The following is a 24,343-nucleotide window of genomic DNA, read 5'->3' on the forward strand; positions in this document are numbered from 1 at the left end:
ATTTCGTTAAGTAATACAGCCGAATGGTGATATGCACCGTTTAGACGTACAACTGTTTATGTTATTCACACAATAGGCTAAAATGCTTATCGTTTTGCATGTGCTTTTATAAAAACACTTTCTCATGGCCAAATGGCATGGTTTTTGCTGTGTAGCTTACGTGGATACTAAAGAACATGCATTCCCAGGAATCAGGTTACACGTGGAAGTGGTTTTAATAAACATTTTCTTTGTCTTGCTTTTGGACCTAAAAGGAGGATCAGAGTCTGTGATTTTCACTCCATTACGTGTGCGTGTGTGTATGTAATGCCATTATTAAAAATACTGACTAGTGCAAAACATTTTATTAAAAAGCCAGTAAGTCTGTGTATGATTATGAGTCAGAAATAATAATTATTACAGTTTTTATAACAAGCAAAACATTCACTGGCAGCAATTGGACATGCAGAATTTTCTCTGATATATTTTTCTCTGTGTGCTTGATAGTTATTGGTCTGAGAAAGAGAACTTGGGACTGAACAGAATTAGAAAATTTCCCCTTTTTTAGAAGTCCAAACAGTGAGATCTCTGTGATGTCAATAATCACATGAGTTTCTGTCACTTTGAGCGGCTGCAACCTTTTTTCATAGTGTGGAAGCTGCAGATGTGAGATTGAACCTTCATGAGGAGCCATTAGCCTGGAAGAGACAACTGGTTACACTGGAAATCGGGTTACTCTAAGGTAAGGATGTGTATGTTACATTGTCAACAACACAACAATAATTTACATTAAAAAAAAAACATAAAAAAGCAAACTTTCAAGAAACAACTGAAGACACCTTTCTGTATACACTTGACAAATCCTTCACAATCTTATTCTTGTTTAACAACTTTCTTTTATGCCATTCTCTTCTCCCCAAGCATCAATACTATGACTACTTGTAAACACTTTGGATAAAAGTATCTGCTAAACAACGAAATTTAGAAAACGCACAAAAATCTTATGAAGGAAAAAGAATAATAAAAAGAGAGAATTGGAACAACAATATTTCGCCACATAAAATAAAAATACAAACTAATCTTGGAAATCCTGCACTGAACAGTAGACAAACCTTTGCAACCTCAAAAATCGTCCAAAATAAGGTCCATAGTAAAAAAACGATTAAAAAACACCCAAGTGCAAGACAAAGCAACCACTTTACCATCATTCGTACGATTTATGAGGACAGTCAAATGAACTCAGAGTGTGATTTGTTTGAAATTTGTACCCGTGCGTGTTTGTTCCTTTGCTCTCATCATTCGTTTCTACATATTCAGGTCTGAAGACTTCTGTTTCTTCTAAACACTAAAATACAGGAACAAAGTAAATAGTTAATTTGTTATTGACAAAACAGGGTGCGGTTTGTCTGTACACATACTGAATATTCAGATAATTTTTTGTTGTACACAAACAAATTTGACCCCAAGTGGTTCTGAGTTTAGCAGAGTATTCTTTGTGCCGTACAGCGCCCCCTAGAGGATGGAAACGTTGTGGCTCATCCAAAAAAATAATACAGTAATTTATGGTAGTCAATGATGTCCCAGAAATGTCAGTTGCTAACATTCTCCCAAATATCTTTCTTTGTGTTTAGCAGAACAAAAAAAATGTATACAGGTTTGGAACAACTTGGGGGTGAGTAACTCATGACAGAATTTTTCACATTTTGGGGTGGAGTATTCCTCTAACAAATTTTAGAAGCACCCTCAGAGCTTTCCTATAGCTCAGTGGTTAGACCATGGCGCTAGTAACACCAAGGTCATGGGTTAAATCCCAGGGATTGCACACATACTCAGAAACAAATGTATATTATAATGCAATGTAAGTCGCTTTGGATAAAAGCGTCTGCCAAATGCATAAATCATGTAAATTATTTGGTTCTGGAATTGGACCTTTGTGTCTACTGCTGCACCACAGATCTGAAACTAATCAGGGCTGCGTTTCCCGATAACGATGGATCTTAGCACTTAAGAGCGTTTTCTACGAGCGATTTTGCGAATGTTCTCATCGTTTCACATGCGTTTCCCAACAATGCACTTAACGCGATCACACATAGCAGTGCTTTAAGTGCTACTTACGAGTCACTTTCTGTTTGTCAGGTGCTGAAATGTCACCTTATACAATGGCTCATTTTTGTAGCACACGCTAGTTTTCGAAATGTTTATGCTAATTATTTTCACCAGATGTGCATGTGGTAGGTGAATATTGTTTAATGTTGCTTAACATATTTTTTGTGCAACGTGTAATACTTTTTCTATGTGCATATAGGACTTATCTACTGTAATTGTGCAATGTACTATTCATTTGAATACCACGCTTTTAATATCACTACTCCCACTCAGCTCAGTGTTGTTGTAGTTTACCGCCCCCCAGGTCCTCTTCACAACTTCATTGAAGAGTTAGATATGCCGCTCTCATCATTCCCGAAGGATGGCGGCCCTCTTGTAGTCTTTGGGGACTTCAACATCCACCTGGACAAACCCTATGCTTCTGACTTCCACACCCTCACCGCCTTGTTTGACCTCACGTGCCTCGCCACAGGCAGTACTCACAGATCAGGAAACCAGTTTGATTTCATCTACACCCGTAACTTCACCACAGATAACGTTAAAGTCACACCTCTTCACATTTCTGACCACTTCTTCATCACTTTCAACATGCTCCTTCCTACATGCACTACACCAACACCACCACCTGTTTATTTTAGACGGAACCTTCGCTCTCTCTCCCCTAGCACCCTCTCTGCTAAAGTGACATCCTCTCTTCCCTCCAACTTTGAATCTCTAGATGCTGACACTGCCACCAACACCTTATGCTCAACACTTACATCCTGTCCAGATAACCTTTGTCCTCTGTCCTCCAGACCAACTCGTGCCACCCCCTCCTGCTCTTGGCTGTCTGACATCCTCCGTGAACAACGGAGTACACTCAGGGCTGCTGAAAGGAAATGGCGCAAGACCAAGAATCCTGCTGACCTAAGGGACTACCAGTCACTACTCTCCTCTTTCTCTGCTAGTGTTACCACAGCTAAAATGTCTTTCTATACCACCAAGGTGAGCAATGCACCTAACACTCTGCAGCTTTTCAAGACATTTAACTCTCTTCCTTGCCCCCCTCCTCCCCCGCCCACCTCATCTTTGACTGCGGAGGACTTCGCTGTATTTTTCACTGAGAAAACATCATCCATCAGCAAACCATTCTGAGCACCTCAGACCTTGGTACACACTATACCCTCACTTCAAACATTGAACTCACCTCTTTCAACCCCACTGACTGACACTGAAGTCACCAGACTTCTCTCCAGCCACCCCACCACCTGTCCCCTTGACCCAATCCCCTCCCATCTCCTTCAGGCCATATCCAGCACACTCACACACATCATCAACACCTCCCTGCTCACCGGCACTTTTCCATCCACATTCAAACAGGCCCAGGTCACGCCCCTACTTAAGAAACCCACATTGGACCCCTCTACTACCGACAGTTACAGACCTGTCACTCTCCTCCCATTTATTGCAAAAACACTTGAAAGGGCAGTTTTCAACCAGGTGTCTTCCTACCTATCCCAGAACAAACTACTGGATGACAAGCAGTCTGGCTTCAAAACAAACCACTCCACTGAGACTGCACTGCTATCGGTCACAGAAGCACTGTGGCTAGCCAAGGCGGAATCTAAATCCTCGTTCCTGATTCTGCTAGACCTATCTGCAGCGCTTGACACTGTCAATCACCAGATACTGCTAGCAACCCTGTCATCTCTAGGAACCTCAGGCTCTCCTCTCCGCTGGTTCAAATCCTACCTCTCCGGCAGATCCTTCAGGGTGTCATGGAGGGGCTCACTGTCCACTGCTCACCACATGATCACTGGGGTCCCTCAGGGATCGGTGCTTGGACTGCTGCTTTTTTCCATCTACACGACATCCTTGGGACCCATCACAACTCCTTGTCCAGGCCCTAGTAATCTCAAGGTTGGACTACTGCAATGCTCTCCTTGCTGGTCTTCCTACAAAGGCTATCAAACCACTCCAGCTGGTTCAGAACGCAGCAGCACGCCTCGTCTTCCAACAGCCCGAAAGGGCTCATGTGACACCCCTTTTCATCTCTCTCCACTGGCTACCGGTTGAAGCCCATATCAGATTCAATTCACTAATGCTTGCCTACAAGACAATCACTGGATCTGTCATACCCTCCTGCAGTCCTACACCCCATCAAGAACCCTGCGTTCAGCAAACGAGCAGCATCTTGTATTGCCTTCTCATAACGGCAGTAAATCGCTTTCCCGCTCATTCTCCTTCACAACTCCTTCCTGGTGGGACATTCTTCCTAACTCGGTCCGGTCAACCACATCTCTCACAACATTCAAAAAATGACTTAAAACCCATCTCTTCTGTGAATACTTGACAGACAAAATGAAAAAAAAAAAACTAACCCTCTATCAACAGGTATTAGCACCTATTGTATTATTGCTCCTGTATGACATATCGCTTATTGCTCCCTGAACTCTTTGTAAGCCGCTTTGGATAAAAGCTTCTGCTAAATGACTAAATGTTAATGTACTGTATTTCGCACGTTCTAGGGAAAATAAAAAAGTTAAAATCAAAAGTAAAAAAATGCTGTAATGTGTTTGTTGAACCACATTTTATTACACTTTTGGGTGGTGTGGAGGTGGCAATTTCAAGTTAAGTTTTTATTAGGGCCTATGTATTATCTAGCTTTCTAGCTCCAAACAAAATGTTTATTGTACACATATATTACCAGCACTTTATTAATAATAAGCACAAAGTGTGTTCATTATGAATATGAACCTTTCAATTAGAGAATGATAAAGGGAAGAATCAATCCAATTTCTCAGCAAATCAGGCATTCAGTATCGCCTTCTGCAGTTGTTGGAACATATGATAGGCAGTGTGTAATATATAAGGTTTGTAACAATCTGAAAACCTTTAATCACATGGTTCCTCTAAATAATTAGAGGATAGTTCACAATAGTCCAAAGAAGAAATCACGGCTGCACTAGGCTACAGCAGCAGCAGGAGAAAGAAAGACACTGACAACCACCAAGTAAGCATTTTGACCATTTCTCTTTTAAACACAACATTTTTACTTTGCATAAAATATGGAGTAACTTTAATACAGCGATCCAGCAACAAACATGCATCCCTTGTTAGAACCAACTTGCCCATATATATATAAATATTTTCCTTTACTTCATTAATGTATGTTCAGTCATTTAATTTTTATTGTACTGTATTTTTATTAATTTAGTTTTGTAATTTAAAAGATTTAAACAACAAAAAAAACGAAATAAATAAAAACATGATAAGTCACATATAGGCGTGTTTAAGTTTAAGCACAATTCTACGGTTGTCCTGCAGGTGACCTCATAAATCTGTCTTCTTACGATGCTCTCAGGGCTTTACAATTCCTCCAGAGCACTCGTAGATCTACGATGATTTTCAAGTGCTACTTAAGTTACGATGCTTTTGGGAAACAGACCGTAATATTAAGATCACTCGTACGATCGTTTTTACGATCAACTTAGCCTTACGATGCTTTTGGGAAACGCAGCCCTGGTCATTTTCATTTAAGCAATTTTATGTTGATCTAAACATGCTGGATGCCATCTGTAGGCAGGCAGTTAGAAGTGGTAATGCAAAATCCTTAATGCCAAAAGCAGTTACCTTCAGAGTCTCCCTGAAACAAACAGCTCAGTGTCTTCAGATAATATTTATACTAACTTCAATTAAATCAAAATAATAAGTCATTAATCATTTAATTTTTGTTGTATAAGAGTATAATACAAAAAGACTGAAGATAAAAAAGAAACCAATACATACGCTACATATCTTGACTGATCTGTGAATCTCATAATTTCCTGTTATCACTTTACTTGTAAACCATATAAAGATTTTACAATTTAAATCATGGACACAGTGTTGCTGTTCTCACCTTGTCTATGTCTCCCAATCCTTCAGTGTCCAGAAGCACCAGAGTGTGTCCTCCTTTAGTTGGGTGAGGGACACCACATTCAGATGCCTTTGGTCTTTGATTCAATATAGTGTTACTAAAAGTAAAGCCTGAGACAAACACATTATGAATATAAAACAGCAGGGCGGAGTCTCTGTTTTTAACCAGGTGACAAAAAAAGCTAAATTATTATACATTCTTTTAACAGGCCCCCTAAAAGTGACAGTTCACCCAAAAGTAAAAATACTGTCATTATTTATTCACCCTTAGGTTGCTCAAAACACAAAAGATTTTTTGAGAAATTTCTATGTGGTAGTGTGTCCATGCACTGGACGTCAGTGAGGTCCACTGTTGTTTGGTTATAGCCTTATTGTTCTTCCAAATATCTTTTGTGTTCTTGGGTGAACTATCCTCCTTAGCAGTCCAGCAGGAGTTATAAAAGGCTTCATGAATAAAAAAAGCAAACGTTCATTACAAATGCCACTTGGAGGCACGCTTCGTCTGATATAAAGTTTCTGCGGGTCTCACCTGACTGTTGTCCTGCTAAAAGGTCCATAAGGAAAGACTTCCCCGTACGGTAGAGTCCCACTATAGACACGACGACCACCGGCACATTGATCCCATTTAGACTGTCCTGTGCCTCTTTCCTCACAAGTAGCTTTTCTTTCTCAGCATTTTCAATAAAACACACAGGAGCTGACATGAGGTAACCAGAAGCCATTATACTGGATGGACAACTTTTACGCATTTGGCGTACACGCACTCTACCCAAATGAATCTCACGACCAAACACAACGGCATGGTGAGGAAGAAATAACAGACAATTGAAAAGTAGTTGGGGAAAAGTTAACTTTAATAATGTTAACCTTACGTCCACGAAACCATTAACGCTGGTAAAATCCTGCAAAAAGAAAAGCGGAAGAAATGAAACCATCGTGCCATGTCCGCAGTCACAATACCACCTCATTGGTCCCAAATGGACTGGTTGACAGCCTGCCATGTGCTTTCTTGTCATTGTGGTGTGACCCCTCCCCCTCGTTACCTGTTAATCTCCTCCTTATTGTTTCATTCTGCTCACCTGGTCTTGTTCATTTTCTTTTCTCTCTCCTCTCCTGTCTCTCGTTTGCTTTATGATTATCATCTGTTCTTCTCATTGTCTTCTCTCTCACCCCTCCTGTTTCTCGTTTGAGTTCTGATTTCCTTCCCTTTATACTCCCTGTTTCTCTTGTCTTGTGTCAGATCGTCATAGATGTTTTCACGGTTCATTTCGCTGACTCACAAGTTCCTGTTATTTTGTTCTGCACTAACCGCCACTGGCCCTAGTTTATTGTTTTGCTTTTAGTTTTAGATACTTCCCCTAGTCTTGCCTTTCCCCTTGTCCACTGCTCTGCCCTGCAGTTTTCCATTGATTTCCTGGTCTCCCTGCCTTTTACACCCAGGCACCTTACTCCCCGCATTCAGTTCTTTCTCAGTTGGTCAACTTCTCCTTGTGTGGGCCTGGCTCTCTCCAGTATGAGTTCCTGCGCTTGCTTTGAAGGATTGAGCCTGTCCCTGTGGATCTGCGTGCTGCTGGTGGTGCCTGCACCCTTTTGAGTTTGTGGACTGAGTTTTTCTTTGTCAATAAAGTTCTGTTCTCGTGCATTTGAGTCTCTTGCCTTGTGATTCATGACATCATGTTATAAACCATGTCAACGGCCAAAATATATGTTTTTTATTTTATTAGTTGGTAAATGGGTATAAACATCAGTTATTTGTCAAAGGTGTTAAATGGCATGAGGGTAAATAAATGGCAGAATGTTTTTCATGGTTGAGTTTTCCCATTAAAATGAACACTTGTATACATAATAATAATGGTTTATTTGCAAGAACATTATTTGCCTTAGTAAATGAAAGGTTTGTTGCCAAATATGATTTACTATCGTATATACAGTAGCACATTTCTCATGCAATAACAAGATTGAAAAAAAACAACTGTAGCCTAAATGGATGCACATCTTGCATAACGTCTGTGTACTTTAAATACTACTTAAAAGAATAACACTGATTTATTCAAAATATAAAATTGGTTCATAAACAACAGAAAGTCCACAGGAGAGGTGATTGACAATTGATTAAGAGAATAAATGAGATAGGATCATGATGCAGGCAAACCTGCCAAACCAAATACATCGAACCAAACCAAACCAGCATCCTTGTTCTATACTTCAATGGCACAAATCTAAAACCAGGTTATTATTTTAATGCTTTCAGGCCTTTCAATAATGATCTGTGCATGAATATGTTAGAAAGCAGGTCTGCGCCGGTTCCAAGAAGAGGCATCACATAATCTTTAAAAATGCCACCAACACTTATGGCCTCTTTTTTTTCTTTGAAACTCTTGATCTCTTCATGCAGCTCATCAGCTTTCTCCTTAAAGCCTTTGCTCAGCAGCTCTTCCTGTTCCTTCAGTTTGCTCTCCATAGCTCTGTCCATCTCCTCTCGCCGTTGCTCCATCTCCTTGTTGAATTTCTCCTCCATCTGCTTTACTGTGTCCTTCTGGCGCTCTTGCTCCACCTTCATCATTCGCTCGCTCTCAATACGCTTCTCTTCTTCCTCTTTACACTTCTGCTGCAGAAGATCTTCCATCTCTTTCCGCTCTAAGCCGAAACAGAAAATGAGATTTACTCACCCTCAAACCCGTATGACTTTATTCTGCAGAACTTTACCTTTGATCTCCCTTTCACTCTCAGTGAGTTTTTTATCAGCGTGAAGGATGCTGTTTGCCTCAGCTGCTCTCTCATTCAAGAACTCATTCAGTACGGCCTCAGCCTGCACATCAGCAAATACACATCTTACTGTAGTTCACAGACAAGATGCATACACTCAATACCTGATCACGTTCACAAATGCAATCACACACACATGTAAAGGAAGTGACCTCACCTTGACTCCCTTGTTTGGTTCTCTGCGGTACTGTGCAATGATGGCGTCTCTGTCTCTGCAGTAGATTTCATATCCTCCACACTGACTGTATTCTCCATTCTGCAGTCGTTCATTCATGTCAGAGAACAGATCCTTCAGCAGCTCTTTACACTTCCTCTCTGATGCCATCTCATTCTCTTCCATCAGTACTACATAGTACATATCGATATCTTGCTATAAACATACAAGCACATGCACACATTGCATCTAATGGTGGAGGAGCAATTAAATATGACAAGATTCTCAGGAGAAACATTTCATTTATTTGAACATTTTATTTCATTCTCACCTTTAGGTTTGTAACGTATTCTCCTTTTTCATCTTTAAAGGAGCGTGTCATGAATTCTGAAGTGGCCAGACTGCTGGACTTCTGGTGCACACTGGTAATATTCTCCATGCTAACTGGAAACTTATTCTTTACCTGGAAAACACTTGGATAATGTACTGTGCAATTGCCTAAATTGGCATGTTTTGTATAAAAATGTGAAACTTACTTCCTCCATTCCACTCTGATACACTTTGAAAGCTTCTTGAACAGCTGCCTTGTTCTCTAGATTTGCAAGAGCGACCACAGCATTGTCCAGACAGGGAACTTTACCCTGCTGATGGTCTCTACATAAATCTGAGCCAACTGACCCAGCACTGACAACACAAACACAATTAAAAAGAACAGAATTTATACTTTGTGAACTCCACATGACTGTTAATGTCCATATGCACAGTATAAAACACTCACATTTCCCAGTAACTCTGTGTCCTCCTTTCAGTGTTTTCACAGGACTCTTGAGAAATATGTATTCACAGAAACGATGTGTGGCTTCTCGAAAATCTGCCACCAGGTCCTCTAAACGTAGGCTCTCTAGACGTCTCATGTTTTCCGGTGAGGCTGGAGGTAGAAACACGAAACACTTCCGGGAAGGGAAATATCTTCGGATACACTCACGAGGCAGGTTGTAGTCAGTGTTTTTCTTACTCAAACCTAAAAGAGGTTTAAACAGGACAATTACATTTTCCCCAAATAAACTGAACTTGAACTGAACTGAATGTTTCATTTATTTATTTCTTATATTTTATTTGCAGACAACTAGGTAGGCCAACATTTAAATCGGCAAACGGAACGATACAAAGCATTACACTTTATTAAACTTCATTTCCTGTGTTGTGCATAATGTAAATTTGCAGTTTAGAATGGGTACTAGCTTGCAACTACTGGTGGTTATTCAAAGTTTGTGTATATGAGTATAATGGTTTACTATACCACTCTACTCCAAAAAACAAGGATCCAGCAGGTGGACAAATACAGTAATACTGTCAAAAATACCTTTCTTCAGCTCAAGAGCATATTGAAGATATTCATCCTCTGTTGCTTTTCTCCCATTAATTTTCAGATCCAAGGTGAAATCCCTCACAGCCCAGACAAATGATGGAAAAAAACACACAAACTGAGAATTTTCTTCCTCCTCCTCATCTTCCGATGGAGATGATGGTGATCTGATCTTGATCTGCTCAGCGAGCTCAGTAATGTATCTGCAGCATATTAAGGAATAACAGCATCTTTTAAAGTGTGTGTGTGTGTGTGTGTGCGCGCGTTCGTGCGTGTGTGCGTGTATTAAAGAGGGTAATGCATGTGAGAAGATAAAGGATACTGCAGCTTTTGTACTGCATCATTATCGATGGTTCCTCTACTGTTGTACACCAGAGTGCTGCTGAGCAGAACAGCCAGACAGAAGATCCAGCCGTCGTTCTTAGAGTCTCCCTGTGAAACGCACAACTTTCATAGTATCTTAAAGGGTACCCGACTTTAAAGACTTAAAATCTGTCGTTAGCACCGCATTAAATATTTTCCCCTCTACATGTCATACTCATTTTAACCTACAGAGGCCGCCATTACTTGCTCAATGACGTATAAAGGTTCCACGCACAGGTAAACTGTGAAAACAAAATGCTAATGCAGAAACACTACTTAGTTTTCCTGTATGTAAGGTGCTGTTAGACAATACATGTGGAGAATAATACTAAAATAAGAAAGAAAATAAATATGTAAAATGGGAGAAAGGATTATAAAAAAGGTGACACAGGGCAGTGGTTGTCAACATTTTTTGAGTAGCCTACTGCAGTGGTTCTCAACCTGGGGGCCGTGGCCCCCTGGGGGGCCCCAAGATGGATCCAGGGGTGCCACAGATTTTGTAGCATTTTATGAAATATAGAAATTAATCATAGATTTTATGATCAAACATCAGAAAAATGACACCACCAACCAAAAGAATTGAGGTTCCAGCATTGTATAACTGAATGTTTTTGGTTTAATTAAAATTCTAAGTTTAAGATTATATGTCTTTATATGGGGGGCTGCAAAGCGATGCACTTAACACAAAGGGGGCCTTACAACGAAAAAGTTTGAGAACCACTGGCCTACTGGACCCCATCATATCTCAAATATTATCTCATTCCTCATGGACGATGGACCCGCTCACACCCCATCACATTTTCTTTCCCCAGCACAACAACATATTTCCTCTAAATTAGAAAAATAAAAAGATTAGTAAAGTCAAAAATTATATATTTGTTAATACGTCAATAAATGTAAGATTAATTTAAAATTACACGTGACCATTTAATGGTTTTCAGTTGCATTAAAATTACACAACAATCACGAATAAGAGGCCAATCGGTCCGGTGTGGGAAACAGATGAGTGATCTAACAAAGATTGCTGTTTGCACATGCACACTTTCTCACACTAAGGCCTCCGTTACACTTCTGAGTTCTGATCGATCTGCGTGTTGAACTGATGAGGTGGAACTGATGCCATTACTGTTTATTGCTAAGAGCTTAAGGGCATGAATATGGTAATGCGTGGTGCTTCAATGAGAATAGGCTCGTTCGACTTTATGCGGCGCTGCGCAGAATTACCTGACATAAGGCATTAAAGTACTGCAAGAGCGATTCAAAAGCAAACAGAGCAGTCGAGTCTCTCGCGGTGCTGCAGACCGCTCTAAATGACGCCGCAGGACGGATATGTTTGAGTCAGAAATGCGCAGAAGCTGCGCAATAGGCTATACTGTATATGATTTGGTTTACATGAACCTTTCCTGCAGTGAACATAACATAAGTGAGTGAACATAAATTATAAACACAAGTAACCAGTCAATTTGGCAATTAATTTAACTGCATTAGCCGACTCGGTCGATTTTTATCTACGTCTGGTGGGTGTTAATTTCAAACCCTGAATGCAAGATAATAACTCAAAACACTTTTTAAAGGGTTCTACGGACCCCTGCAATTACGCCACAGACCACTAGGGGTCTGCATACCCCCGGTTGAGAAACACTGACTTAGGGCACCCTTTAAGAATACCACTTAGGCTACTACTTACAGCTGATGGCCTAAAATATATATGCCTGTGTCCTTGTGGTGCGCCTTTTTATCATTTAAACCCAAAATTATTTATTCATTTATTTGTATCATAGTACACAGAATATTTACTAGAGTAGGCCTAATCTGAATTAGGTATTTTATATCTCGAGGTTTATATTTTGTACAATATATATATAAAATACATCTAAATATATACTGTATGTTTTTACAATAATAGAAACCTAAGCTTTCATTTTATGTTGTTTCAATGTATTATGATTAAAATCATGGGCATCATGTTGCTGTCCTCACTTTTTGCACGTCACCCAGTCCTTCGGTGTCCAGCAGCATCAGAGTCTGTCCTTTTACAGATGGATGAGGGACACACCACATCCAGACGCCTTTGGTCTTTGACTCAACAGTGTTACCAAGAGCAAAGCCTGAGAGTAAAGCTGTACACATTAGGTTGTTGTGTCCTCAATATATCAGCATTTTCTGTGTTTCTGCAACTTTTCTCACCTGACTGTTGTCCTGCTAAGCGGTTCATAAGGTAAGACTTCCCCGTACGGTAGAGACCCACTATGGACACGACCACCACCGGCTCATTGATCCCATTTAGAATGTCTATGGCATCTTTTGTAACGCACAGTTTACCGTCGTGACCATTTTCAATGAGACACACCGGAGCTGGCATGTGACCGCCAGAAGCCATATTTGACTCTGCAAAATCATCACACAAAATGCTAAATGATAACACAATCCATCACATGCCGTAATGAACGAGACATTTATAGTGTTTGCCAGTCAGACTGATGGGGAGGTGTTTAATCCTAATTCCTGTGATAGTTTATACAAAATATAGAATATTTGCAAAACTACATGTGACCGTGTGAGCAGTAAAGGTGCTTGGGGCGGAGCATATAGTTATTTGATTCTATAAATAGCCCAACATAGTATGGTGGGTGTGACCTCCTGCTCCTTTTTGCATCCGGTGTCAGAGCCCCGAAGCGGCATAGTGAGGAATTTAACTGTGACTCAAAACTGTGAACACACAAGTGGCCAGCGAAGTTAATGTTGGAGCTACGTGTTTTGTTTTGCCTTACAATGGTGAGGAGAATTACGCTGAAGGTTTAGATACATGCGGATTACAACAGTTTGGGAGTATATGTGCTGTGGATATGTGGTAGAGGGGGCTAAGAACGCTGCGTTTAGCAGAAAAGCAGTGGAGAATATAACGCTTAGTTTGTCTGCCATTTCTACTTGAGATTATTGCACAGATATTTCCTTGGAGATGTACATTGATGGACTTTTGATGTTCGCTTCTGGCCGTTCTGTTTAAGCCCTGCTGTTTTGTTTACGATTTATTTTTGTTTAATTAATTTACTTTTGTATTTGTTTTTTAGTTTTGTTCTGTCAATGTAACTGTCACGGTCCTACCTTCTTGTTTATGAATTCCTAGTCGTGTGGCAGGATCGGGACAGAGCCCTTAGGTTTTATGTGAGAAAGCCATGAGTTATTTATGTTTTTTACTTCTCATGTGTTTTCTCGTGTCTAGTCATTGGCCCCGCCCCTCTCGTTTCGTGTATTGCCTCCCTGCCGTGTCTAATGTTTCCCACCTGCCCTGTGTCATTATCCCTCGTTTGCCTTCTCCTATAAATGCCCTCATGTTTCTTTGTCCTGTGCTGGTGTATTGTATATGGTGTCGTCGAGTGTATTTGATGTAGCCCGTGTTTGCTGTGTTCCTGTGAAAACCCCCAGTCAAATCGAGTTTAGTAAGTCTTTAGTTTAGCTTTTGTCTAGTGTTGTTTATTTCTAGTCTAGTCTTAGTTAGTCTACGTCCTGTCTGCTTCCTGTTATCTTGTTTTCTTGTTTATATCCCCATCTTGGGTGTTTTGTTTTGTACCTTTTGTTTTTTTGTCATAAAATATATAAATCTGTTAACTGCTGCCTGCATTTGGGTTCTCCCCTCACACTCCGTGACAGTAACACTTGAGTTAAGTATATGCCAACCATCATTTTATACCAACCAGTGTTTTGTGTATTACCAAAAGTGTTCTTTTTATCTTTTTGGTTTTGTTGCAGGGACCAGCCTGTGTGAGGCTATCTGTCCTTGGGGGGTCTTCTGGGTCTCCTCCTGTCTTCAATGTGTGGTGGCCTGAGGTGGTCTTCACTGCATGTAACTAATAGTGTGTGTAGTGTGGCCTGTATGATTTCCTGCACTTACGCCTTTTGTAGTGTTGTGTGGTGGTGTGCTTATTCCCTGATATTGACTATGTGTTTTCAAATCCCTACTGTCACTACAACTCGTAAATCACCGGTATCACGTAGAAGGCCACGCAATGCTAATGCTAATAATCTGCGCACTCTTTCAGCATCCACAACTACCTCAGTTACATTTCCCATTGGTTTATGGAACTGCCAATCTGCTGTAAACAAAGCAGATTTCATTACAGCTATTGCTAAACACTCCGGTCTTTCTCTTTTAGCACTTACTGAAACCTGGATCAAGCCAGAGGACACTGCCACACCGGCTGCTCTCTCAAATAACTACACTTTCTCCCACTGCCCACGCATATCAGGAAGGGGTGGAGGAATCGGTCTACTTATCCCCAACGACTGAAAATTTCAAACAGGTGGCACCCGTGTGTGACAACATCTCCTTCGAGTCACTATGATCCACCCTGTTAAAACTCATGTTGTGGTTATCTATCGTTCCCCAGGTCAGCTTGGACATTTCTTGGAGGAGTTGGATACACTTCTGTCATCCTTCCCCGATGATGGTACTCCTCTGGTGGTACTTGGAGACTTCAACAACCACCTTGAAAAACCACAGGCTGCCAACTTCAACAACCTGACTGCGTCGTTTGACCTCAAGCGAGTTCCCACTTCAGCAACCCATAAGTCTGGTAATCAACTAGAACTTCTCTACACACGGCACTGCTCCGGCAATCACTCCCACGTCACCCCGCTGCTCACGTCGGATCATTTCCTCATCACTCTTGATCTCGACCTAACTTCTCCAGACACTACACATGCTTCCCCACTGGTCACATTCCGGCACAACCTACGATCACTCTCTCCCTTCCTCCCATCCTCTGCGGTCTCCGCTACGCTCCCTCCCTCTGAACAGCTCTCTCTCTTGGATACTAACAGTGCCACCGACACACTTTGCCCCACACTAACCTCCTGCTTAGACAACCTATGCCCTCTAACATCTAGGACATCTCGTGCATCCCCTTCTACCCCCTGGTTATCTGATGTTCTCCGTGAGCATCACGCCGCACTCAGGTCTGCTGAGAGCAAGTGGCGCAAATCTAAAGAACCTACTGACCTCAGTATTTATCAGTCTCTCCTCTCTTCTTTCTCTGCTGATGTCTCCTGCAAAAACCCAGTACTACCACGCTAAAATCAACAACTCGCCTGACTCTCGTACTCTCTTTAAAACCTTCTCTGCTTTTCTTTGCCCGCCTGTCCCCTCACCTCCATCCGACTTAACAGCTGATGATTTTGCGTCTTTCTTCGTAAAGAAAACGACCACCATCACATTTACATTTATGCATTTGGCAGATGCTTTTATCCAAAGCGACTTACAGTGCATTTAGTCTATACATTTTTTTATCAGTGTATCAGCAGTCAGTTCTCTGTGCCGCCACCTATTGATCACGCCCAAACCCCTGACACATGCTCGTTCCCCTTTTTCTCTCTTCTATCTCAAGATGATGTCTCCAAGGTCATGTCTTCTAACCACCCAACTACCTGCCCGCTAGATCCCATCCTCGCTCATCTCCTCCAGGCCATCTCTCCATCGGTTGTTTCCACTCTGACCCACATTATCAACTCGTCTCTCACCACTGGTACATTTCCCACAGTCTTCAAAGAGGCCCATATTACCCCGCTACTGAAGAAACTCACTCTTAATCCTGCACTGTTAGATAACTGCAGACCGGTATCTCTCCTCCCCTTCATTGCTAAAACTCTTGAATGTGTGGTATGTAACCAGCTCTCATCCTTTCTCACCCAGAACAACCTCCTGGACAGCAACCAGTCTGGTTTCAAGAGCTGTCATTCCACTGAGACTGCGCTGCTCTGCTGTCATTGAAGCCCTGAGACTGGCAAGAGCCGCCTCTATCTCATCTGTACTTATCCTACTGGATCTATCTGCTGCCTTTGACACCATTAACCACCACATACTCCTGTCGACCCTCAAGGCTATGGGTGTCTCTGGAGTGGTGCTACAATGGTTCAGGTCTTACCTCACAGTTAGGTCATTTAGAGTATCCTGGAGAGGAGAGGTCTCTGAGTCCCAACATCTCGACACAGGAGTGCCTCAGGGCTCAGTGCTTGGTCCGTTGCTATTTTCTATATACATGACATCCCTAGGCTCTGTCATTCGGAAACATGGCTTTTCCTATCACTACTATGCGGATGATACACAACTCCACCTGTCACCGCAGCTGAACCTTGCTAAAACAGAACTGCTTGTAATCCCGGCCGACACAAAGATTCATCACAACTTCTCCATTCAACTGGGCTCATCAACCATCACATCTTCCAGAAAGGCCAGAAACCTGGGAGTGGTGATCGACGATCAGCTTAACTTCACTGATCAGGTTGCCAGCACCACCCGGTCCTGTAGATTCATCCTCTACAATATTAGGAAAATTAGACCTTTCCTATCCGGAATGATCAGAAGATTCTGTAGCCATCTTTAAGAATCGTCTGAAAACACATCTCTTCCGTGAACACCTGACTGCATACTGTGGTAGGCTATATGAGACCAGTTTTCTTTTATTGCACTTATGCTTTTTGTTGTCCTTATGTTGTTCCAATTGCTTCCATTGTTTCCCTCATCTGTAAGTCGCTTTGGATAAAAGCGTCTGCTAAATGACTAAATGTAAATGTAAGTTCATGTACATAGAAGGTGTGAAAACACTATTATTTCGTAATAATAGGCAGTTATTCTCATCTTACTTCTTGACTGACTCTCAAATGATTCGTTCCGCGATTCATCTGTCTAATCCCCTCCTTTCTGCTAGCCTAGTCTGATGTGATTGGTCAGATGGAGTCTGCTGTGATTGGTCTACCGCGAATGAGGCAGTGTTTGGGGGAGAAGAGAGAAGTTTTCGCGGGCAGTCCTAGCAAAACGTAGGCGGGGACTATATGCAGTACTCGAGTTCAGGGGGGATGGTGGGTTGGATTTAACGTTTAGGGACAGATCATTTGTGCTGATGACAGCGCATACGGTGGGAGACCAACGGTGTACCCTTTTGATTATTATTTAAGCACAAAGATAATTATTATATTATATTATATTACTCTAAAACAACATGCATGCTATTGATACAGTATATTACGAATCAGATACTCCTGTCATTGATCTTGACCAAGGCACCTCAGAATTGGAGTTGGTCCCCAAGCTGGCATGGCTACCACTGCTCCTACATAGTTAGGGTAAATACAGAGGACAAATTTTCCCACTGGGTGCAAGTGCAACTTCATACTCATGATACCTATACACGGCAAATAACACTCATTAAAAAAAGATTTTTTTTAGGCTAGTTAAGGAGGCAGGCGTTTGTTGCTTAGGCAGCCGCTGTAAAGTGCTGTGGGAAACCCTGCAGTAAGATATTCCAGGTGAAACAGAAACCAAATCTAACATTAACTTTGTGAATGTAAAGTCTAACCTGATGTTAGCTAGCTAGCTGGCATTAGCTAACAAGAAAAAAAGCTCCAAACTAAGTAACATCGTTAACTGTGTTGTTATCGTCTCTGTCCAGAGATTCCGCCTTTGGTGACATATCAAAAGTATTCCTGACTCTTGACTTACCTTCAGTGCTACATCGTGCCCTCTTAAAGCCGAAGTCCCCCAGGTCAAGCTGTCCATGTCGCTTGGGCTTGGCCATGATGCTGAAATCTATGCTGTCTCTGACTGATGTGACGTCAATTTAAAACAAATATTTGTGTCATTATGTGCACGTTCCCCTCGTTCACAGTATTTTAGCCTATTCAATATTCGCAAAAACTAAATGTTGAAATAGTGGTAAATTACCACTGGTAATATTTACACATTCATTGATAAAATAACAGGGGATGGGAAGGGGGGATTGACCGTTTTAGAAGGGAGATGTTTTTTATCATCTGTAATTCAAAGCGGGATGCCATCCCCCCTCAACTCGAGTACTGACTATATGTAGTGACGTAAATCCACGGCGGTTCGCGAATCGGACTAGGGACGACTCGTTTGCGTGATTCAGAGTCGACTCCCTTTTTTCCAAGCCAATAACTTTGTTATTCATTCACCTTCGGCTTTACAACTTGGCAGACTGCTTACTTTCAAACACGCCAACATTACAAACTGCTTGAAATGTAATTTTCATGATCTCATGTTATGTACTCTTTAAACAACATTAAAAAATATTCACCTACCACATGCACATCGGTCGAAAATAATTACCCTAAACATTTCGAAAACAAGCGTGTGCTACAAAAACGAGCCATTGTATAAAGGCATTCACAGATATGTTAAAATGTAAACAGAACAAATACCTCTATAATGTGTCTTTCGAGTTGTCCTTTCACAATGTTCATTGTGGTTTTTTTTTTTAATTATAAACATTTATATTGAAAATAAAACAAGGGATGCATTTCAATATTTTGTATAACAATACATTTGAAAACATAATACACACAAAAAAAGTAAATCATAAATTTAAATGAAAAATAACAATAATGAAAATTATAAATTGTGTTCAGTTTTTTACATAGACGTTAATACGAGCTGCTGCTTCTTGTTGCATCAGTAACGTTAAGGTGCATTATCGCCACCTGTGTTAGTGTGAACCAGAAATATCTCCCACCCAAAAATATATAAAATATACATTCTCTTAATCAACGCTGCCCTTTCCAAATAATAAAACAAACTATCCGTTCTGTGATATAAACAGGTTACTGTTATTACGCAATGTGTATCTTGTCCACCAGATGGCAATAGAGTGTGAAGTATGTTATGTTGATGTGTTGGTACTAGAAGAGGGCAATTATATTCTTTAGGTTTATTTCTTGCACTGCAAACTGTCATGGTTCTGCCCCACCTTGTCTTGCTTTTCTTGGCCTAGTAGCAGAACCATGATAGAACCTCTTGTTTTATGTGGAGAGTGACGTTTTGTCCCTGTTGGTCTTCCACTCTCCGGTGTGGCGTCTTTTTTCCCGCCCTTTCGTCTCCTCGTTATTGTTTGTTAATTAGTTCATGTCCTTCTCTTGTCCCCTCTTGATTTATCCCCTTTATAATGCCCTTGTGTCTTCTGTCTCGTGCTGGTTCATTGTACTGTTGTGTGTGTGTCATATGTGGTGAGTTCCTGTCTTGTCAGTGTAGTTTAGTTATTTTGTATTTAATTCAAGTGTTGTCTTAGTCTGGTTAGGTGTAGTTAGTCCTTGGTGTCATGTTTTATACCCTTGTGTTTTGTTTTGTTACCCCCACGTGGGTCTTTGTTTTGTATTTATATTTTATTAAATGTCTTGTTAACCCCTTACCCGCTGTCTGCACTTGGGTCCTCTGTCATTGTCTCCGTGTCCTCACCACCCACGTTCATGACACAAACTTTCTAAGTTCCCCTTTCAAAAAAATTCCCGGTCTTCAAAATCCTTATGACCATAGATATAATAGACACCGCATTGGTCGCTTCGCTCCGTTGCTGCGATACGTCATCGGCGCCGCCATAATAGGTAAGCAAAAACCCATAGAAGTGAATGGGAGAGCTGAGCTTTTTCGCTATTAAAAGCACAATCACGTTTAATACCGAAAAAGTATTAAGTATTAGGCCGGTAACGATGGATCTTAGCAATTAAGAGCGTTTTCTACGTTCGTCATCGTTTTACGTGCGTTTTCCAAAAATGCATTTAACATGACTGCACGTAGTAGAGTCGCTATGCGTTTGTCAGGTGCTGAAATGTCACCTTATACAATGACTCGTTTTTGTAGCGCACTTGTTTTCTAAATGTTTTGGCTAATTACTTGGCCCTCCACTGGGCTTACATACAGTACATATCATGCATGCTATTAAAACAGTCTCATATAAAAATCAGGTTAATATTGCATTTAGTTGCTTTGTGTTGATCTAAAATCAAATATATAGGCCTACAGTAAAATTTTAAAGGGATATTCTTTTAAATGGATTGCACCATTCTTTTAAATGGATTGACCAGACCCAGGGCCGTAGCAAGCTTTTCAAAAGTGCGGGGGATGGATGTGGTTTGTTTGTTAACAATAAAAACGATGAATACAATGACAGAAAGGTACAAAACTTAAGGTATAACATACAAGATATAAAAAGCTTCCCATTTAAATGAGTGATACTAGAAAAGTATAAAAACACACTGGGTGGTAAGCTTGATAGTGACATGGGTCTGACAGGACTGTGACTGAGACTGCTAAATTTTGCTTACTTGCGCCTTGAAAAGGGGATATATATATAAAAAATGCCCACACAAAGCTTTTTCTCTGGTGGTATAAATAATGTAACAACTTACTGTTTTTAAACATTAAAATAATATACACTTTTCTTTCAAAGTTCTTCAACAGGTATGCAAACAATGACATCTTTCTCACTTTTTTCTCCTCAACAGGTACAATCAAACACAACAGGTAAGTATCCACAAAAGTATTCAGCTAATCAACAAACAATGCTCAAAATATCAAAATCAATTGCACTGGCAATAAACCCATAAATACACTGCTTAACAATGACAATTTGTCCCTCCTCCTCTTCAATTCCCTGCCTTCTTCATCACAGTTACTTTATACATTGCATGCCACATACATAACCGAATTTAGCTAGCTGCAATTAGCATTAGTCTAAAAAACGAAATATAATACAGAAAACACATGTCAACAAAACCTAAACAGAACATCTTCCCAAACACATATCAAGCTTATTTAAAAACCTCGAAAGCATAAACACTCATTCGAAGTACCTGTAAAAGGGAGATGTAAATAACCATAAGTTCCCGCCTCCTCAGCACGAGCTGACCGATAAATCTAACACACCAAGAGAGGCGGGACTTAAGGCAGAACAGCCAATCATCAGCCGGTTACACTCAAAGCCGGTGTCATGTTTGAGAGGGAGGGGAGAGGAGGCAGACACAGAGCGGCCAGAGAAACGGAGGAGCGACTACTGTTTGTGCAAAACTGCGGAAAAACTGCAGAAAAAGTGCGGGTGTTGAATCCTCTCACCGGGAAAAGTGTGGGTGTTTCCCCCACGGGTGCGACGCCCCTGCCCAGGGCATTTCAAAGCAAGTTATATTATTACAAAGGCAATGAAATTCAATATAATAATTTTACTTCGGCTGCTTCATTCAGAAACTTATTTTTACATTTTTTCCCTTACTTCACTTTCCATTTAACTGTTTATTGTAGATTTAATGCACTAAAACTGTTAAATGTTAAAGCTGTTTCTGTTTTTTTAAGCTACAAGGTACTGAGTTTGAATCCCAGGAAAAACAAAAACTGACAAAATGTAAAAAACAGTGCACTATCGATTTGGATAAAAGCATTTGCCGCATATATAAATGTATATATGTAAATGTATTTCTTACCGTTGATTTCTGGTCAGCGCAGGATGAACGACTGAACTTCTAACGGATTGGCTGAACTTATATAGCTAGCGGTTCTTGTTTTTTTCCAATCTCCATTGTAGTTAAACAATGCTATTCCAAGAAATCAGCAGAGCAACTGTAGTCCGTTCGTGTCAAGTTTAAACTTGCGCTTTCACTTTCCTAATAACTGTAAAGATAGCACCATTCTGTAACGAGCACCCTTTCCACACCCTTTAAAAGAAATATTCCTAAACGGATTTCTTAAGAACTTTGTGAAACATGTTTATAGCCAAACATTGACTGTGCGGTTTATTTTTAGGTTGTTGTTAGTATTCTGTTAACTTAAAACACTTTGTTGTTGCAAGTTAGATGTTATCCAAAATGTAATGTAAGGTTTATTTTGAGGTCATTGTCAGTTTTCTTTTTTCTGCAGATCTAAATTAGGACCCAGTGTGATCATTTGGCTCTGTCATTCATCTCACAAGTGTATAAGTAACTGTTGTACATAAACATCATGTTTTCCCAACAAAAATTCTTGTCTCCCAACTCATTTTTCTGAGGGGTTAGCCCAGGACAAGTCTACAGAATATAGTCCCACTTTCAATGACAGTATGAATCCTTAAAGGGCTATCTGTTAATGTGTTGTAGCTATTAGTTTGTCTAAAAATGTGTTGCTCACGGTATGCATTATATTTTGATTTTAGTCATGGGTAGTTTGAGCTTTCCAGGATCTGTGAAGGAAGTTCTGTTGCTAAATCTGCCTCTTACTGTTAGATGTCGCTGTAGATTTAGCAGCACATTACTGTAAAAATCCACAGTACAATACTGCATGTGTATATTACAGTATAAAATACTGCAGTTCATAATGCATTCTGGGTCATTTTGATTGAGCGGGAAATTTTTACAGTATATTTTGGTCTCGCTGTAGACTTGCTGTAATGTGCCAGGCAATAATACAGAATTGCTGTAGCTAAAGTGCGCCACAACGTCAAATCACACAGAGCACAGCACAACTCCTGGCTGCAGCTGGAGGAGGATATTCGATTTCTGGCAGTTCGGTAAGTTTGCAGTTTGGTTTATTTTATGTGTTCCGTGCAAACCTATTATTTAGTTTTAGTATTTTCCACAACAGTTTGTAACAATGTTGTTTTAAACGTGGAATGAGAGAGAAAAGGTCGCAAACAAACGTTGCAGTCTCCCTCAGAAAGTTCCCTTATGGAGTTTATTTTCTGTCGAATTGTTGAAGTGCGTTTACAATGGCAAGCAAGGTAAAAAAATCACTTGTATTTGGCAAAAAGATAAACTCCCGTTTGTGTTTAAATAAATATTATCTTTAACCAATTGAACTAAGACTCCTCGCGAGCGCGGTATTGCTGTCCCAGCTTAGGTTCGCTTATCTTGGCTTTCCTCTGTTCAGTTAGGGGCAGGGAGAAGCAGCAGCAGCAGCAGCAACAGTTCGACTGACGGGCTGACTCGTGAATTAGCTGTGCACGTGCTAAAACAACATTTTCATATCAATCACTAATCGGTATTTGCGTCTTCTTTTAAATGTAAAAATACTATTTGGATATATGAACATTAACGTAGTTTGTCTGTAAATAGACCATGACTTGACACGCTTTCAGGTTCTCTATCTCACGCTCCCACTCGGCCCCAAATAAATCTCATGCGAAATAAAATGGCCTACACAACATGGTACCAAACTGCTCCGCACCAAGTGAAACGTAATATTTAACTGCGATGAGTGTGATCCATACAGATTACTGCTGTTTTCATTAAGGCACTAACAGATGAATGAAAGGGTTTTGCGGCGATCAGTACTGTATTTAAGGTATATATAAGCAGAGATGATGTTCTTTAGAGTGTTTTCCATTCAGTTGGGCAATTTTGTATGGCAGCATATTTGTAGCAATATTGCTTCCAACGCTTAAAATGCAACATACTTTATAAGTTTCCAACACCTCAAATCAATGCACGTACTTTGGTAACGAGCGATGTTGGCTCCGCCTTTACGTAATGACGCTGTACGGAGACAGGAGCGCGATCAACTTGAAATGCATTTTCAAAACCACATTGAATTTTGCTACACCCAACGCGCGGTCGCGGTATGTAACCGAAAATGCAATCCCAAACATTTAAACTCTTAATGTTAATGCATAAAGGGGAAAACATTTAAATGATAATTTTGCTACATTTTTGCTTGACTATCTTAAACGTATATAATAAACAGAATGGTTTCAAAATTTCAGCAAGTAACATCATTTTATCTTTTTTTCTTACAGCTCACAGTTTGGTCCACTTTTGCAGCCTGGGTTTATGGGTTTTCTGTAAGTATTGACCATAATAATACAACTTTTTATTCAAATTTGTTTTTGGTTTTACTACTGACTTTTTAGTAACACTTACAATAAGGTTCTATTTGTTAACATAGAATGTTAATACATTTGAACATC

The 24,343-nt window shown here is 40.4% G+C and overlaps 3 protein-coding genes across 3 annotated transcripts; 1 reads left to right on the plus strand and 2 right to left on the minus strand.

Annotated features, from left to right (window-relative positions):
* Positions 1–339: 339 nt before the first annotated feature.
* LOC130554066 (uncharacterized) lies at positions 340–7,580 on the minus strand. The gene is made up of 4 exons (XM_057333484.1): positions 6,512–7,580; positions 5,966–6,093; positions 1,248–1,324; positions 340–677 (listed from the first exon to the last, which is right to left on the minus strand). The coding sequence occupies exons 1-4, from the start codon at positions 6,996–6,998 to the stop codon at positions 374–376; spliced, it is 996 nt and encodes a 331-aa protein (XP_057189467.1). The 5' UTR covers positions 6,999–7,580; the 3' UTR covers positions 340–373.
* On the plus strand, positions 1,208–5,917 carry LOC130554075 (uncharacterized). The gene has a single exon (XM_057333502.1). It carries the CDS (start codon positions 2,308–2,310, stop codon positions 3,217–3,219), a length of 912 nt encoding a protein of 303 aa, XP_057189485.1. The 5' UTR covers positions 1,208–2,307; the 3' UTR covers positions 3,220–5,917.
* Positions 7,581–7,728: 148 nt separating the features above from the next.
* On the minus strand, positions 7,729–14,549 carry LOC130554055 (guanylate-binding protein 1-like). Its single transcript, XM_057333465.1, is given in 12 exon segments — positions 7,729–8,619; positions 8,689–8,791; positions 8,906–9,118; positions 9,234–9,365; positions 9,439–9,545; positions 9,548–9,586; positions 9,681–9,923; positions 10,266–10,471; positions 10,591–10,700; positions 12,612–12,739; positions 12,819–13,019; positions 14,524–14,549. Coding segments are annotated over 11 exon segments (1,878 nt in total). The 5' UTR covers positions 13,012–13,019; positions 14,524–14,549; the 3' UTR covers positions 7,729–8,215.
* Positions 14,550–24,343: the final 9,794 nt, after the last annotated feature.

Source organism: Triplophysa rosa, linkage group LG5 (genome assembly GCF_024868665.1).
Source record: "Triplophysa rosa linkage group LG5, Trosa_1v2, whole genome shotgun sequence".
Lineage (NCBI taxonomy): Eukaryota > Metazoa > Chordata > Actinopteri > Cypriniformes > Nemacheilidae > Triplophysa > Triplophysa rosa.

Coding starts and splice junctions, on each gene's coding strand:
- LOC130554075 (XM_057333502.1), top strand. CDS start 2,308: ATGTACTATTCATTTGAATACCACGCTTTTAATATCACTACTCCCACT.
- LOC130554066 (XM_057333484.1), bottom strand. CDS start 6,998: ATGACAAGAAAGCACATGGCAGGCTGTCAACCAGTCCATTTGGGACCA. Junction 6,094..6,511: donor TTTAGCAGGACAACAGTCAG/GTGAGACCCGCA, acceptor TGTTTGTCTCAG/GCTTTACTTTTAGTAACACT. Junction 1,325..5,965: donor GATTGGGAGACATAGACAAG/GTGAGAACAGCA, acceptor CCTGTATTTTAG/TGTTTAGAAGAAACAGAAGT.